Source organism: Mastigoproctus giganteus, chromosome 6 (assembly GCF_048544385.1).
Source record: "Mastigoproctus giganteus isolate SK-2022 chromosome 6, ASM4854438v1, whole genome shotgun sequence".
NCBI lineage: Eukaryota > Metazoa > Arthropoda > Arachnida > Uropygi > Thelyphonidae > Mastigoproctus > Mastigoproctus giganteus.
In genome coordinates, this window is record NC_143580.1 from 59040882 (window position 1) to 59059523 (window position 18642).

Sequence of the window (18642 nt, forward strand, 5' to 3'; positions counted from 1 at the left end):
ATAATATCAGTGGTGCCTTGTGCAATGTTTGGTCTTATTCGTATCATATGGTTCATTGTGCCATGTGCTTGTCCTGTGGGTCCTTGTGCCACAATTTATATTTTTGATTTATATTTCTGTATATCATATGAATCTGATACATATAATGGAGATTATATGTATCAGATTCATATAATGGAGTTGCCAGTTTCTGGCTAGGGGCTACTTGCTAATAAAAATGAAATAAAAAAAAATTAATAATAATATCCTTCTCTTATTAGTTTTGGCATTTTGTGTATTCTTTTGCCACTGGGTCTGTTGACATTGCTGAAACCAGGAATGTGGGGTCACAAAGCAACTGGATGAGTGGGAATTTAAATATATTGAAAGAGAAACATATATTATAGCTTGTGAGTGAAAAATTTAGTCTTTAGTAATATACAGCTATATGTATTTTGAATGCTTAACTGCTGCTTCCACATGTTTACATAGGTTCTGCTTTTGAGCAAAGATGATATTTTATATAAAGTTAGGCAGTATTTAAAAAAAAAAAAAAATAAGGAAAAGGCGAGCGAAAGAAAGAGAGAGAGACTGTGTATTTTATAAATTACCATTTAAAAATTTGTGAAACATGCCCACAAGCCATGTGATGAGTGTTTTCTTTCTTATTTGTTTATGTTATACCTATAATTCCAAATTAATTAACTAATTCATGTGTTTTCAGCCCATAGTTTTTTTACGGTATACCAAGCAGCATCTCAGGAAGGATGGGCACTTCTAATGTACAAAGCAATGGATAGTCTTCCTGCATGGAGAGCCACATTTTATTTTACTACCATGATATTTTTCTTGGCATGGCTAGTAAAGGTAAAATTATTTTAAACAAAAACTTATCAGAAATTCCAAAATTTTTAATATTTGCAATTTTTAAAATATTATACAGGAAATTTTTAGAATGGTATGCATTTTACTGTATGTTTTTAGCATTAGCATTAGTAGAGGCATATGATTCAAGAAAGCAAGCTTATACAGCTCAACCAAAATAAAAAAAAAAAAACCGCTTCTCATTTCACCCATCCATTTGCTCAAAAGTTTGTCCATTTTTTCCTGAAATTTATTTAAGCTATCAATTTCCACAACAACAACAGATGGAAGTTTGTTCCAGCAATCAACTACCCGTTAGCTAAAGGCAAATTTCTGCACACATCTATTCGACAGCTGTTTTTCCTCAGTTTCAGTTTATGCCCCCTCAGGTTTGTAATCTGAGCAAGAGGAAGAATCCCATCAGTATTGAGCCTGCTCAATGCTGATGGGATTCTTCTTGCATGGAGAGCCACATACACCTCATTCAGATCACGTTGCAGGTGCTTAGTCTCTAGATGCTGCAGTTTGCAGAATTTAAGCCTTTCTTTGTAGGAGCACCCCTTTGTTCCCCTCACCAGTCTTGTTGCTCTTCTCTGTACTTGTTCTAGCAACTCTACATCCCTCCTAAAATGAGGCTTCCAGATCTGTAGGCAGTACTCAAGGTGTGGCCTGACCACTGCCTTGTACAAAGGAATAATCACCTCCTTATCCCTGCTAGCAAAATTCCTGTATATCATTGACAGTACCCCATGACCTGCTCTGGTAGCCTGTCTGCACTGCTCAGAAAACTTCGTATATGACTGCACAATTACTCTCAGGTCTCTTTCATTTTCCACTTCCCTGAGTGTAACACCACACAGATGGTACTTTTTTCTGAGGCTACTGCTACCCATATTCAGTACTTTGCATTTGTCAATGTTAAACTTCAGTTGCCACTTCTCAGCCCATCTGCCCAACTTTTCTAGCTCCTGTTGCAGTAGCATACTGTTATTACTGTCATAAACAACCCTGCCAACATTTGTATCATCTGTGAACTTCGACATTAAGCCTTTTATACGTTCATCAATATAACTGATATACAAAACAGCAATGGGCCCAATACTGAACCCTCTGGACACCACTAATAACATTAGTCCGTGAAGAGCAGTGTCCATTGATTACCATTCTACTTCATCTCCCACTCAACCATCCTTTTATCCGTTGTAGCAACTTGCCTTTTATCCATTGTTTTGAGATACTTTGCTGAAAATGTTCCAAATGAACATGCTTTCATGCAGGTACTGTCACATTTCCAGGTAGCTGTTATTGCCCTGCTGATAACTCTGTTTGCCCTTTGGAGCAGAGTGGTTAGGCATCAGCCATTTTCAAGTGTTCACTTTCTGCATGGAGACCCATTTGCTTGGCAAATTTTGAACATAGTACCTCGGTACTATGCTGACTGCAATAAGATGAATATCTTGTATATTAATGTAATCAAACTAAATTCATTGCAGAATGTTTTCACAGCTGTTATCACTGAAACTTTTAATGAGATCAGAAAGATCACAGATATGGGATGAACGAGGAACCATCCCAAATGTACAGTGGGATCAACTGATGATGTTACCAACGGTGAATTCTAAATAGGAAGCTTTCAGGGACTTAATCTTGGAGGCTACTAGGCTTTTCATACCAACTAAGAAATACTGATCAAGGTTCAGGCCTAAATGGATGTGAGATTAATTAATGAGACTCATGGCAGAGAAGAAGAATAATGTATGGGATGCATATAAATTATTAAGCGACACAGAAGCCTATGGCAGATATAAGCTACCTGTAATAAAGTCACAAAGGAGGTTAGGAAGGCAAGGCAGATTACGAGAAATCTTTGGCAAAGGATGCAAAGAAACACAGCAAAGAATTCTTTTCTTATGTAAACTGTAGAAAGAAGGGGATGAATCAGATTGGTCCACTTAACATAGATGGTTTGACTGTTGATGATCCTGCTCAGTAACGGACAAACTGAATGAGTATTTTGCATCTACATTCACACGAGGAATTCTTTAAGAAGGGGGAGCAGAAGTTTACTAAACTCTTAACAGGGAGCTAAATGATTTTGTAATAATGGAGAGCAAAGTGGAGGAAAAATTGTTGAAGGTAAACATAAGAAAGGCACCTAGGGTGGATGGAATCTATCCAGTTATAATAAAGGAGGCAGCAAAGGAAGTAAGCAAACCCTTAGCCATAATTATGAGTGCTTCCTTGGACTCAAGGGAGGTAGGTACCCATGGATTGGAGATGTGTAAATGCAACCCCAATCCACAAAGGAGGATCAAAGGGAGACACAGACATGTTACATTACAGACCTCTAATTTAACTTCTGTTCCAGGGAATTAATGGAGGCACTGGTTAAAGAAGCATTGCAGGATCATCTAGACAAGACTTCAGTTATAGCTTGGACACAGCATGAGTTTGTTCAGGGGAAGTCTTGTCTGACCAGTTTGATTGGATACTATGATATAGTCACAAAGGAACTGGAATGCAGGGAATAACTTTGATATAATATATTTGGATCTTAGAAAGGCTTTTGATACTGTTGCACATGGAAGACTGCTGCACAAATTGGAGCAGTGTGGCATTGGAGGCAAATTGCTGCTATGGATAAAGGGATGGTTGAGTGGGAGAAGACAGAGAGTGGTAATAAATGGACACTACTCTACGGACTAATGTTATTAGTGGAGTCCCCCAGGGTTTGTGCTGGGCCCATTATTGTTTTGTGTATTTGTTAATGATATCAATGAAGGTATATCAGGCTTAATGTCCAAGTTTGCAGATGATACAAAGATTGGTAGTTGTAATGATACTAAAGACAGTATGCTACTGCAACAGGATCTAGAAACGATAGGCAGATGGGCTGAGAGGTGGCAACTGAAGTTTAACATTGACAAATTCAAAGTACTGCATATGGGCAGCAGTAACCGAAGAGAAATGTACCAACTGTGTGGTACTACACTCAGGGAGGTGGAAAATGAAAAGTTTTCTGAGCAGCGCAGACAGGCTGCCAGAGCAAGTCATGGAGTTTTGTCAATGCTATATAGGAAATTTGCTAGCAGAGACAAATAGGTGATTATCCCTTTATATAAGGCAATGGTCAGGCCACACCTTGAGTACTGCGTACAGGTCTAGAAGTCCCATTTTAGGAAGGATGTAGAGTTGCTAGAAGTAGTACAGAGAAGGGCAACAAGAGTGCCAATGGTTAGAGAAACAAAGGGGTGTGCTTACGAAGAAAGGCTTAAGCTCTGAAAGTTGCAGCATCTGGAGACTAGGCACCTGTGAGGTGATCTGATTGAGGTGTATAAGGCCTTGAATGGTTTGAGCAGGTTCAATGCTGATGGAATACTTCCACTTGCTCAGACTAAGAACCTGAGGGGGGGCATAAATTCAAATCTAGGAAAGACAGTTGTAGAATAGATGTCTGGAAGTTTTCATTTAGCTAGCGGGTAGTTGATTGCTGGAACAGACTTCCATCTGTTGTTGTGGAAGTTGATAGTTTAAATAAATTTAAGGCTGAAGTAGATAAAAATTTGTAGTGACTGGATGGATGAAATGGGAATTTTTTTTTTTTTTTTGGCTGATGTTGTATAAGCGTGCTTTGCTTTCTTGCATCGTATGCCTCAACTGATGCTAATGCTAATGCTAATATGTGGTTTAGAATAATTTTTGCTACTAACCCTTTTAGCTTTGCAATTTTGAATTACAAATGATCAATCTCTGTGGCTGATATCCCAATATAATCAAACTAAATTTCATTGCAGAATGTTTTCATAGCTGTTATCACTGAAACTTTTAATGAGATTAGAGTACAGTTCCAACAGATGTGGGGTGAACGAGGAACCATCCCAAATGAAACTACTCCACAGGTGAGTTTTAACTTCACTATGCACTGTTCCATGTATGTAGTGTAAAATATTGAGTTTGTAAAACTCACCTGTACAAAAGTAACGTGTTAGCCAGTACAAAACTAACATAAAGGTTCTCTCAAGAGCAGGTAAATATGTTTGAACAGTAATAATTTTGAATATTTTATGAAGGATATTTCATTACAACTCCAATATTATATCTTTATTTCCAATTATTAAATATAGCAAGAACTTCTTTTTTAAGTACTTACTGTCTGGTTAAATGATCATTAAATTAAATGGTCATTTGGTTAAATGATCATCTTTCTGTCTGTGTGGTTAAATGATCATAAAAAGTATAGATGAAAGAATTTTAAAACTTAGTTTAAAAAATCAAGCTTTATTCATCCTGAAATGGATTCCAGTCAAAGTGTGCCTGTTTTTTTAAATCTAAATAAAAGTGACTATAAATTGAATTTAATTTACTTAATAGATGAAATCTGGAAGGAGTTACTTTTTTTTAAAGATAATTCATTTTACTGTAGCATTAAGAAAACTAATTTTTTTCAGCATTTACTCATTTTCAGTTTTTACTTACAGCAGAACAGTAGAAGGGTGGTTTATATGCTGTGGAACAGTCATGTGTTTTTGTAAGATGCTATTCAGTTAAGTGAAAGGAGTGGGAGGAAAGGGGCATGGGAAGGGAAAGGATCTTAATCTTGTCTAAGTTCCATATCCTTGAAAAATCCACAGGTGATCGATCTGATGTTTAAAATGTTCTCATCGTGGTTTAAATTTTTAAATTGCCAGAGCTTCATTTAATCATAATTTATATTCATTTTCTTTTATTAGGTTTTTAAAACTTTTTTAAAGCAGTTTTAAAAATAACTTCATTATTTTTAAAACTTGTATTATGATAATAAACGTGTGTGTTTGATATGTGTGAACAACTATAATTCAATTATTAAGAATTCTATAATTTATCTAGTTGACCCAATGTTTTTTGCTCTGCAATTATCCTGGAACTTATCAGATAGACAATATTGGTTGTCATTTTTTTCATAGTTATAGTAATAGTATTTGCTTATTGTGCAAGGAAGCCATAAGCTTTTGCTGCACTGGAAAAAAAAAAAAACTCACAAAGTAGATAAGAAAATACAAATAATGTGCTTTCTTCCTCATATAGGTAACTATCCAGTTGACCTGTGAATTTATTCAAACTGTCAGCCTCAACTACCTCCAAGGTAGTTGAGTCTGATAGTTTGAATAAAGTTGACACAATCAATGACTTGCTGGCTAAAAGAAAACTTCCTACAATCTAATCTAAACCTTAACCCCTGTAATTTGAATTTATGGCCCCCAGTTCTGGAATTCCTTATAACAGCGAAAATTCCACCTTCATTCATTTTACTTATCACTCTCAGAGCCTTATAAACCTCAATCAGGTCACCTCTGAGGTGCCTGGTTGCCAAGCTCTGTAGCCCACATAATCAGTCTTTCCTTGTATGGTTGTCCTTTTGCCAATTCCACCATTCCAGTTGTCCTTCTTTGTACCCTTTCAAGAAGCCCGCTGTCTTTTTTCAGATGAGATCTCCATACTCAAACACAGTATTCCAAATGTAGCCTTATAATTCCTTATACAGTGGTATTATGACCTCTCTCTCTGTCTCTACAGGATAACATTCGATAAATCATTGGTAAGACAATGTTGGCATTCCTAGCTACCTGTTTACATTGTTCAGAAAACTTCATAGCTTCCCATATCATAACTCCCAGATTCCTTTCCTCTTTCACTGTTTTTAATTCAATCCCACCAAATATTTATGGGGTTGCTATTCCCTTAGTGTAAGATCTTGCATTTAGTTACATTAAAACATAGCTGCCACTTCTCTGACCAACTTTGAAGTCTGTTCACGTCATCCTGAAGGAGCACTGCTTGGCACCGACGATTAACGACTCTACCAATCTTTATATCATCTGCAAATTTTGAAATCATGCCTTCTATCCCTTTGGATGTCATTTATGAAAATGAGAAATAACAGTGGTCCAAGAACCGATTATTCAGGGACCCCACTCCTGACATTACACCAATCAGAAGAATATCCATTAATCACAACCTCTGCCTTCTGCCCTGCAGCCATCTAGCAATCCATCTTAGAATCTTACCAGTGATCCCAACCCTGTTCATGCTTATACAGTAACCTCTCTTGAGTGACCGAGTCAAATGCTTTGCTAAAATCCAAATAAACTATGCTGAAATTGTTCTCTACATCCAGCTCATGAGTAACTGTGTCAAAATGGCCTGCTAAGTTAGTTAAACATGGTTTTCCCTTAAAAAAGCCACATTGTGCTCTTCAGAATGCCATGTCTGTTTAAATGTCCCTGGATTCCACTCTTAATCATTGCCACTAAGATTTTTCCTACCACTGAAGTCAGACTAACTGGTCTGTGTTCAGTGGTACCAACTTCACTCTTAAAACCACCTTTGGTTAGTCTTCGGTACAAGTTTCTTACTGATGGATCTTTGTGACAATCAATGATAGGCAGGTCTAGCCATTCCCACTTCTTCGCATTGATTGACTGTTAATCAAAATGATTTTGGGGTAGTGTGAATGCCGTTTTACTATTTATTCCTGTGTGAAATTTCATTTCCAATTTAAAACCAATAGCAAAGGGAGAAAAATTTCCCAATTACCCCTTTTTTGGCACTAGTTTAAAATCATTAAGTGATTCCCCCCTTTGCTGCTGGTTAAAATTAGGAAGCAATTTTCTACCAGTATTAGATCTTCCAATCACTGTGAAGCAGTGGGCAGAGCTGGACCTGCTTATTAATCATTTCAAAGATCCATGGGTAAAAATCTTATACTAAAGATTAACCCCACTTTTATGTATTGATGATATGGTGGCACTTCTCCAATCCAAAGGAATCTCTCCCCCCCCCGAGTCCAAAGATACCCTCATAATTAACCTCAGTGGTTCAATACACTCCCTGGTGGTCTCCTACTAAACTACTAGGTATATGCCATCAACTTTGGAGCCTTACTTGCAGGGCCGTTCCCGACTTCTTGGCTGCCTGTGTGCAGCAAGTATTTAGTGCCCCTTTATGTCATATTTTTAAAAGGAAAAAATGTTTCCGAAAAACTTTTAGTTTTTACTAGTAATATGAATACAATGACACAAATTTAAATTACTGTAAAAGTAATATAAATTTTTTTACAGTTTTACTGAAACTGATATACAAAACTATATAATAATCCTACCCTATGCATAATTCTTAAGGTGTCCTTCTGCCCGTCTGTCTCCCGTTCTATTTTAAAAATCGTTTTACTTAGAGAAATATGGTAAACTTTGTTTCAACTCACTAGGAGATCCTAGGAAAACTATTCTCATTTTCAACCACAGAAGAAAATTATGTGCTTCCAAAATAATAAATGTAAAATTAGATTTTTAAACTTGCAGCATTATTTTCTTTTGTGGAATTAAATTACTATTTATGAACTAACTACAATGAAACATGAGTTAGTTCATTGTAGTTAGTTCATAAGAAAATTCCATAAATATTTGTTGTAATGTTTGCAGATTTCATTCTATATTTATGACTTAAATTCATGAGATACCGTATTAAGAAATCATCAGATGAAGATATTACGTAATAATTTTTTTCGTAAATTCCTCTGAAAATTAATTTTGATTTAAATGATTTTTGACAAAATTTTAATAATTTTAATGTTTATTTTGGAATATTTTCCTTTAATTTTTCCCATCTGTATGAAGAGGAAGAAAAGACAGTATATAACCCTTGCACAATATCTAAAAATTGAACAATTTTGAAAGTGATTTTTGTTGCATCATTGATTACTAAATTTAAAATATGAGAATTATATGGTACAAACATTAGCATTAGTAAAGACACATGAGGCAAGAAAGCAAGCTTATACACCTAATTCTGTTTTTGCACGAACTTTTTTTACACGAATTTGATTTAACACGAATTCAAAATAAATATTTCATTCTCTTTTTACACGAGTCATTTTGATTTAACACGATTTCTATGAATTTTTTTTTTGCCTAAATTGTAAGAATTTTTTTTTTATTTGTGGCATATTAGTATCATTTCTATATTACATGCACCAATAGATTGGATAACAGCTAGTGTGTGCGTTTTGAAACGCGTGCTTTTGCTTACCAATGTGTACGTCTAGGTATCTATGAATCATCAACGTTTTTATTGAATTTGGTGCACATTTACGGTATTCGTGCATTGTACCTTCGGAAGACATGTAGTAGTAAGCTCTATTTCAAAGTGAAAGAATCTTTAGTGAAATTTGTGCACATATAAATTTATTAATTTTGCCAATAGTCAATAAATTGTAAGTTTACAAATTTTTCATACATTTTTTTATTAATTATAACTGAGATATTTTTCGGTAGCCCTTATATAATGTCGAATAATTCGCCTATTACCAGAACTTAAAATTCAAATTTTAGATAGTCTTGCAACTGGACAAGTGGCTGCGCCTCTAGGAAAGCATTTTGGTGTACATGAAGCTACCGTAAGAACTATTAAGAAAAATGAAGCTGCAATTAGGAAGTCCGTATGTTCTGGAACAAAAGTAAGTGTTAATTCATCATCATATACAAGAGATATTGTCAAGGAAAAAATGGAAAAGGCTCTGGTAATATGGATAGAAGATCAGTCACAAAAAAGAGTACTAGTAGATGGAAATGCCATCAAGCAAACAGCACTAAGAATTTACAGACAGATTAAAGAAAAGGAGCCAAGCACTTCATCCCAGTTAAACAGAAAGTATGAATTTTCTGCGAGTACAGGTTAGATGACAGGGTTTCTTAAAAGGAATGCTCTTCATAATATAAAAATTAAAGGTGAAACTGCATCTGCAGATGAATCGGCTGCTAAAGTATTCCAGCAGGAACTTGCAAAAATTATTGAAGATGGAGGATACACTCCTGATCAAGTGTGGAATGCAGATGAAACTGGTTTCTTCTGGAAACAAATGCAACAGAACGTATGTAGCCAAATCACAGAAAACTGCTGGTGGTTTTAAGGTAGCTAAGGATCGCGTGACGTTATTATTTTCCTCCAACGCTTCAGGAGATCGTATGTTGAAACCACTGCTGGTAAATCGAGCCCTAAACCCACGTTCAATGAAAGGTGTAGATATCAATAAACTGCCTGTTCACTGGATGGCAAACAAGAAGGCCTGGGTGACCACTACTATTTTTACAGAATGGTTCAACAAATGTTTCGTCCCAGAAGTCAGACGTTATATGAATTTGAAAGGTCTTGAATTTAAAGTTCTTCTGATTCTTGACAATGCACCCGGCCATCCTGTCTTGGAAAACCCAAACGCACAAATTTTATTTCTGCCACCTAATACTACATCTTTGATACAACCGCTAGACCAAGGTATAATTGCGACAATTAAAACATACTACGTAAAACGAACATTCCAACACGTTTTGGACAAACTGAATGATGAAACACTAACAATCATTGATGTGTGGAAGAAATTCTCAATTATGGATTGTATCAATCAAGTTGGATTAGCGTTAACTGAATTAAAACCAGCAACTTTAAATGCGTGTTGGAAAGCGGTTTGGCCACAATGTGTAAAAAGCAAAGATCCCATCATCCCTAATACGACCGAATTTCCCAACATCATTACAATGGCATACAAAATTGGTGGAGAAGGATTCGATGATCTATCGTTTGAAGATATTGATGAATTGTTATCCGACAAAGCCCTAAGCGAAGATGAAATATTAGAGGTTGTCCTTGGGACTCCTTATCCCACAGAACGTAGTGATAATGAAGAAAATGATCCTGTTCTAAATGCAGATTTAATAAAAGAAGGTCTGAAACTGGCCAGAAAATTAGATAATCATTTTGTCAAAAATGACCCTAATGTGGAACGCGCTGGGAAGTTTCAACGTGAACTGAAGTTGTTGACAGCCTCTTACAGAGAATTATATAACGGCCTAACCAAAACACGAACACAACGATTAATAACTGAATTCGTTCGTAAAACCGGTGAAACATCAGCACCAGAGGAGACTCGTGCTGATTTTGCTCAAGAGATCACAGAAAGAATTTCATTAATAGAGGAAGAAGACGATGTCCACAACATTTCTAGTGATAGCAGTGATATTCCAGTCGTACGCAAACATATGCGCCGTTTATTATCAGAAAGTGAAAATGAATAAAATCTTTTTATGTGTAAAACAGATTTTTTTTGTTCATGAAGAATTTTTTTTCATTTCATATGCATACAAATTTATTTTAATACATTTTAATTTCATATTATTACATGTGTATTTTGTTTAAATAAAATAATAAGCTTAAAACGAATATTTTTATGTGTTTTTTTTTTTAATTATTTTTACTGATTTTTTTAGATCCGGAACCAATCTTCTTTTCTTCCATAAATACAATGTCTTTTTTTACACGAATTTTTTTTACACGTATTTTTCAGGAACGTATCTATCGTGTAAAAACAGAATTAGGTGTATAGCATCAGCCAAAAAAAAAAAAAAAAAAACCCACCCTTCTCATTTCACCCATCCACTCGTTCCAAATGTTTGTTTTGTTCTGCCTTGAATCTATTTAAGCTATCAACTTCTACAATGACAGATGGATGTTTGTTTCAGCAATCAACATTTCACTGTCCACCCATGTCAACTGGATGCACTTCCTTAGATTTTATGTTTCTTAACTAACAGTATAACTCCTCCTATCTTCCTACCCTGTCTATCCTTTCTGTACACATTGTACTCCCCAAATTCCGATTCTGCACTTCTTATATCTGTGTGACACCATGTCTCTGATATCTCAACAATATCTGCCTTTGATGCCTTGATCAGCACTTCAAATTCATCAAATTTATTTACTATACTTCTAGCATTGGTGTACATGCAAGTATACATGCACCTGTTCTTACTCTTAGTTACCCTAACACAGCTCATGTAATTACTTGTTCCATGATGATTCTCAGCAAGTCTTGAAATCCCCAGCAACTTGCTCTATCTTGGCCGGTGCCAGCCCCAGGTGCAACATTTTAAAGGCACATTCAACCAGTTATATATTTTAAAATTGCTTCATTTTTGATTTTATTACATTCAGACCTGTGTTTAACGAACTTCTTTATAGCAAATTTTTTGAATTCTTTTTAGTAATTACATTTAAAAGATTCTGTAGAATGAAGAAAATTTCCATATAATGAACAGATTACAAGAGACTTAACTTTGTATGCTTTGTTTCCACCTCTGGCCTTTAGGCAATATAAGCAATTAGAAAGCGCAAATTAAGAGTTAAAGGGATTACCGTTTAGGCGTATTCGAGACACAGATAATAGCTTCTGGTCAACATGTGTTCTTTGTTCAAAATAAAAATAAATATTTTATTAAAAGAAATACTGCATTATCTTTGTACGTGCTACTTATGATTCCAGAAATTTTTGTGAGAGTTAAAAAAATTATAAATTCAGGATTTATAATCACTTATGGAAAAAAATATCAGGGAGGAACAGTGTTTTACAAATTTCGAAAATAACAGAGAAATCCAATTACAGACTTCTATAAATTTTGTAAAATAATAAGAGGAGTTTACCTCAATATAGTACGTAGAACACTTCCGTATGATACCCTCCAGAAATTAAAACGGAAAAAACGAAAAAATCGACAACTTACCGGTACATTAGAGTAAAATATAAATAATTAAATAATTAAAAAACCAATTTAACACAATTCAAATCAATTTAAAACAATTAAAAATCAAATTAACGCAATTAAAAGAATTTAACGAAAATATTCAAAACGATTTTCCTTCCTAACTTTCGGATAAAATTTAACAAATATTTTCGTTAAAGTCTTTTAATTGCGTTAATTTGATTTTTAATTGTTTTAAATTGATTTGAATTGTGTTAAATTGGTTTTTTAATTATTTAATTATTTATATTTTACTCTAATGTACCGGTAAGCTGTCGATTTTTTTAGTTTTTTCTGTTTTAATTTTTGGAGGGTATCATATGGAAGTGTTCTACGTACTATGTTGAGGTAAACTCCTCTTATTATTTTACAAATATTATTATCAATGTAGAACGTATTGAGTATTATAGCTCTGATTCATACTATCTAAGACTTCTATAAAGTATGGCCTGCTTTGTGACATCACACCTCTCAGCTTTTTGGTTTGTCTTCCATTGCTAACCTCTGGAAGACAAAACAAAATTTTTCAAATATCTGTTAATATTTCAACAGATATTTGAAAAATCAAGATATAAAATCTGTAACCCCTTTACAACTCCAGCCGACCGGGCTAGCTGGGTGGGTAAAATGCCTACCTGGAAACCCAAAGGTTGGAGGTTTGAATCCCGCCTTGGGCTTGGATCACAGTAGAAAATGCAAAACTTTGGGAGGTGCATTATAGGCACAGAAGCCAATGTGCAAACAACAAGCAAAAAAAAAAAACAACTTCTCCACTTTGTTCATGAGTATTGTCTAATAGAATCTTATCTAAATATAGAAATAGCGCTATGAATTTTTCTTACCCTGCCTGTAACAGTAGCTTCTTGTCCTTCAAAGCGAGAAAAATTCAATTAAAATAATACACCTTCATTGCATATTTTTAGTTTATGTTATAATGTTAAAAGTACTATATTTCACAATATTATGTTTCTATGATTTTATACTAGATATATAAACATAAACTATCTGGTTTTTTAATTTCTTTGTAGTTTATATTGAATTAAATTCTCTGTAGATACAAATGAATATTTGAAAGTTTCTTTTTCTTTGATATTTTTGTTTTGTTATATTCATTGTATTTTAAATTATTTTATTAATAATATATGCAAATCCTAGACCATTGCAATAGTAATTTTTATAAATTCATAAAGTTTGCAGAGGCACAGCAAGGTAGTTCAGAGGGGGGATCCCGGGGGGGGGGGGGACTCAGGATTCAGGGACATAAACTGAAGGAATTATCTATCACAATCAGGGGCTCCAGGAAGACATGTTTAATGTCGATGACCCTAGCTATGCTACTAAAAGATTGACTACCTGCATATAATGGGGCCGTATTTATAATACTTTTGCCCCAGGCATAAGATTGCATAGTTCTGGCTCTGCTCATCATTATAATAGAAACAGTGCAAGAATCACTTTAGCCTCTGTCTGTGGCTACTGTTAATCTTTTAGTCTGTGAATCCCCCAAGCTAACAGTTTTACGACCCACCTAACACGGCCTGGATAGCATAAGCAAATATTCTTGCACCCTTTCTATTTAAGTGTATCCCATCCCTGTAGAAGCAGTCTCTTCTGTTAGCAAGCACAGACCATGCTGAAAAAAATTCTACCTCCCGAGCCTTGCACAATCTCTCCAGGGCCAAACTGATTGATATGGCTCTCATCATATACGCCCTCCTATCATGTCTGGGCAGAATTGCAGACGCTTTCAAATTCAACCCTAGCTTGTGACTTTTTTTCAACATTGACCTGTGCTTGTTAATTAAATCTGCAGATCTCTTGTTCTTAAGGTAAGATTAATGTTTAGTGCTAACGTGTGCAACAATATCACCTTTTGTACCTTTAAAAGATGATATCTGCTCTTCAATGTCATCATTTTTGCCTTTGGCAGACATACCCTGGTCCTGTTCCACCTATCCTTTTTGCATAATATATTCCCCATCTCCCTGATAATAGAGTCACCAACAATAACTAGTTCCTGTGGGACCAGTGCATTCTGTCTTGGAGATTGTCACTGTGTTGCCTGATGCACAGGAGTGAACTCTGGCATTGAGTTAGGCAACTGAGAGCTTGATAGGCCCCTCTTATTAATTTCCTCTAGGGCATCTACCCTACACCTCAAACTTTCATAATGCCCATCAGAACCCTGAGTTGGCATCTAATTTCCTCAGAGTCTCTGCACCTAGCACACACACAAAGATATCCTCCTTGGCTAGATCATGTCCTGTTCTAGACAGGTCCACAAACATTTCACATTTCGTGCATTTTTTTTAGATTGTGATGCATTGGAGAATCGCCCTCTTCGGTTATCCCCTGAGCCACAGCACTCTGGCTAATCTGTGAGCAATGCTTTGCTGCTCTAGTCTTGGTCTTTGGTCGTGATTCCATTTAAGTACAATTTAATTAAAAATGAAATTTAATAAGATTAATAAATTTTATTGATTAATTGATAATACTATACTATAATGAACTAACAAATTTCTGATACAATGCTACGTGTTTCACTATCTAGTTTTACGTTAAACGTTATGCTATCTGGTTCTGGATATATGTTGCATTGTATAACAATGGCGGCAAATTACGAATGGTAAAATCTGCATACACTAAGTACCAACTTTCAAAATCGTTATATAAATTCAAAATAAATGAAGGAGCTTGACTAGGATTATAAGCTATTTATAGAAAATAATTTAATATAACAATTAAGTCAATAAAATGGCTAAATATAATTAAAAACTTATTGTTCGCCGGAGCTGCAAAATCTTGTCCAACACATGGATACCCTTACCGATAGTAAGAACCTACAAAATCTCTGTCTAAGTTTAAAATAAACTAAGTATTTTAACTAGGAATATAAAGCTACTTCTAGAAAATAAATTAATATGCCAATTTAAGTCAATAAAACAGCAAAAATTTAAGAAAAACTTCTCTATTAGCTGGAGCTGTAAAAAATTCACCCATTGAGGCAAAGAATATTCTCACCTTCTAGTATTTTCTCTAATATGCTGGTACAAATAATAATCATTTAGTTTATTTAAAAAAAATTTTCCCCATGGTGAGTCCCCCTCCCACTTATTCCAATTAATTCCTGGGGCAGATTAAAGTCACCCATAATAAGACATTCATGCTTCTTGCTTGCCTATTCCATTTGCATGTAGAGACTCTCCTTTTAGTCTTCATGATCTTCGAGTCTGTAGATTACTCCCACTCTCATTACACCTTTGTTTCCAGCTAACTCACACCACACTGATTCTATGTTGGCAGACGTAACTTCAGATTCAGCAAAAGCTCTTTTCGCTCTCAGGCTGCTTTTGATAAGAAGTATGACCCCTCCAGTCTTTCTGTCTTCCCTATCTTTCCTAAAACTCATCATCTCTAATTTCCAAGTGGCACCACATTTCTGTTAGCCCTAATATATCAGCTTAGTTGTCCTAACCAGGAGTTCAAATTCAGCCATTTTATTGACAACACGCCTGATATTACTGTATGCACAGTTAAGACAAAGTAATCTTCTATAGTTTACTACCCTGACACACCCCTTGAAGTTATTTAGTTTTGTATCCCAAACTTTATCTTCTCCCTCATTTTAAATGTTGCTACCATAGAACATCTTATTAATATTGGCTGTAGTGGCAATAAACAAGAATTCCTGAGGTGAGTGTAATCATTACTTTGACCCATATCATCAGATATAGGTCAAAGCTGTGTGGATGTAACTACCTTCCCCCCCCCCTTAACTAGCAGTTTCTCTGAATCCCCAATGATACTGGTAAAAATCCTTGCACCACCTTTGTTCAAATGAATACCATCTCTACAAAATAGATTCCTTTAACTTTGGCGTGGGCCATGCTGATAAAAATTTCTCACCAAAAGCCTTGCAGATTCCCTCTATATTGAGTTAATCCACATGGCTTTGAGCATATAATCCCTCGTATTATGTTTGTGCAGAATTGCAGACACATACACATTCTTACTTGACTCGTGGAATTTTTTCAGCATAGTCTTATATTTATCCAACAGATGATCCAACAATCAATCAGGTCATGTATGTTTAATATTGTTAGTCCCCACATGAATAATAATGCTCTCTTCACCTCCCTTGAAATCTGACAATCTTTTGGTAATCATCAATTGTTGTTCCTGGCAACCAAACTCTGGTTCTGGACCACCTATCTTTATTACAAGAAATGTTACCCATTTCCCTGACAATAGAGTCTCCCAATAAAACTAGATCACCTTTGACCAGAGCTTGCCTGCACCTGACTATTCTTTTCTGGGACCTGAATTTGTGGTGCATCATAAGGCAGGTCATGAGATAGTTGAGTCCCTGACGAGCTCCCAGCTACGTTTGTTTCTAGGGCACGTACTCGTTCCTTCAGTGGCCCAAATTCTTCTCGTAATGCACCAATTTCTAATTTGAGATTGGTACATTCCTTATATTGGTTACAAAGAAAAGAATTGTCAGTTGAGCTAGGTCTGTCTACTAGATCAGCTTTAGAATATATACCAGAGGCTATACAAATGGCAAAATCGTGACTCACACTGGAAACCTGCAGCCATTTCCATCTGAGTCCAATGTCTTAGACTTTATATTGTAAGAGGATCATTGTAGCAACCATTATTTAAGTAAAATTTGAACTTTACAAATACAGTGGACTCCTGCTAATCTGAACCCAGCTAATTTGAACACATTTCGGTTGGCGAAGAGGAAATTTTTTAGTTTGCAAAATATAAGTTTTTTGTATTTTCCAGTTAAATTTAAATGGTATTAAAGGTACAAAAACATTTAGAATTCCACAAAAAAATTGTATTTTATTGTAGTACTGTACTAATACAAAATTAATAAATCAGTGTTTGACATGGCCTGTTAAAACTACAGATCTATACTTACACACCAAAACAGGAACAAAAGTCATTTTTCAGAAGTAACAAACTTTGTTAGTTTATTTGTACCTCTGTTAGTTTTAGAGGTACAAAACTGCTCAATCTTTGCGCATTTTTTTTACAATTAGTTATTGTGGCCTTGCTCACTCCAAACTCTATTGCCAATTTTGTTGCACTTTCACCCTTGTCCAGCCTTTTCAAAACTTCCAGCTTATCTTTCAACGTACACATTGTGTGTTTCCGTTTCGTGGTCATTTTGGCAGCAAACTGAACTAAACTAAACTAAACTGCAATGTAGAGTGAAGATTTAACATTCATGTTTAATGCACAATGTCGCATGCAATGAGTCATAGTGTGGAGGGGGAGGGTTTGCTTCTGGTGTGTCACGCTTGCGTACAAATGCTAGTAGGCCTACTATACATTCATTCCTTAATAAACCAGACCTGTTTTAGATTAGCAGAATTTCGGCTTATCCGAAATTCTGCTAATCCGAACAGGGCTCGGTCCCAATTAGTTCGGACTAGCGGGACTCCAGTGTATTGTGAAATTTAAATTTACAATATATTACAGAAGTTATGTTAACAAAACTTTAACCACTAAAGAAGTTAAATTTAAGCTACCAAACAAAAGTTACGAAGTCCCTGCCAAAATATCGATAACAAAGGCTATCTGAACATTAAGCTGTAGCCTTCCAAATATTTTACAAATTTAAACATACAGTATATTATGGAATTTAAATTAACAAAGGATTACAGAAATTATACTGCTGACAAAACTTTTAACTGCTAGTGAAATTAAATTAAAGCTACCCAATGAAAGTTACAAAGTTCCCGTAGAAATAGCAATGGCTATCTGAATATTAAGCTGTAGCTTTCTAAATACTTATCTAAATACAAAAATAAACTAACCTATGTGATTTTAGGAATTCAAACTATATATTAACTGCAGTTTAGTATATTAAAAAAAAAAAAACCCACTTTTTTTATTTCAAAAAGTAACCTGCTATGAAGTGCTTCGGAAATATGCAGTCATATGCTGTAGCCATAATTCCAGAACTCATATCGCCAATTTATTTTGCTAGGAATTTTAAAAAATGAGCTGATTTTTGAATAACTAGAAAAATTTAATTTTATATTTATGTATTACAAAAAATTCAAATTTTGTTTGCTATGGAACTATGTTACAGTAGGGCCATTATTTTGCTGTAATGTTATAGTGGCTTTTCTTTTTTTGATGGGCATTAGGATCAGATTTTTGGCAGTGTTTATAACTT

At 35.1% G+C, this 18642-nt stretch overlaps 1 protein-coding gene across 1 annotated transcript in view; it reads left to right on the forward strand.

Moving 5' to 3' along the window:
* Positions 1–18642, forward strand: part of na (sodium leak channel non-selective protein na) — a 605671-nt gene that overhangs the window by 112034 nt on the left and 474995 nt on the right. The window contains exons 8-9 of the mRNA XM_090376183.1: positions 704–846; positions 4638–4742. Of these exons, the coding sequence (XP_090232309.1) occupies positions 704–846; positions 4638–4742 (248 nt within the window). The remainder of the gene's footprint in view (positions 1–703; positions 847–4637; positions 4743–18642) is intronic.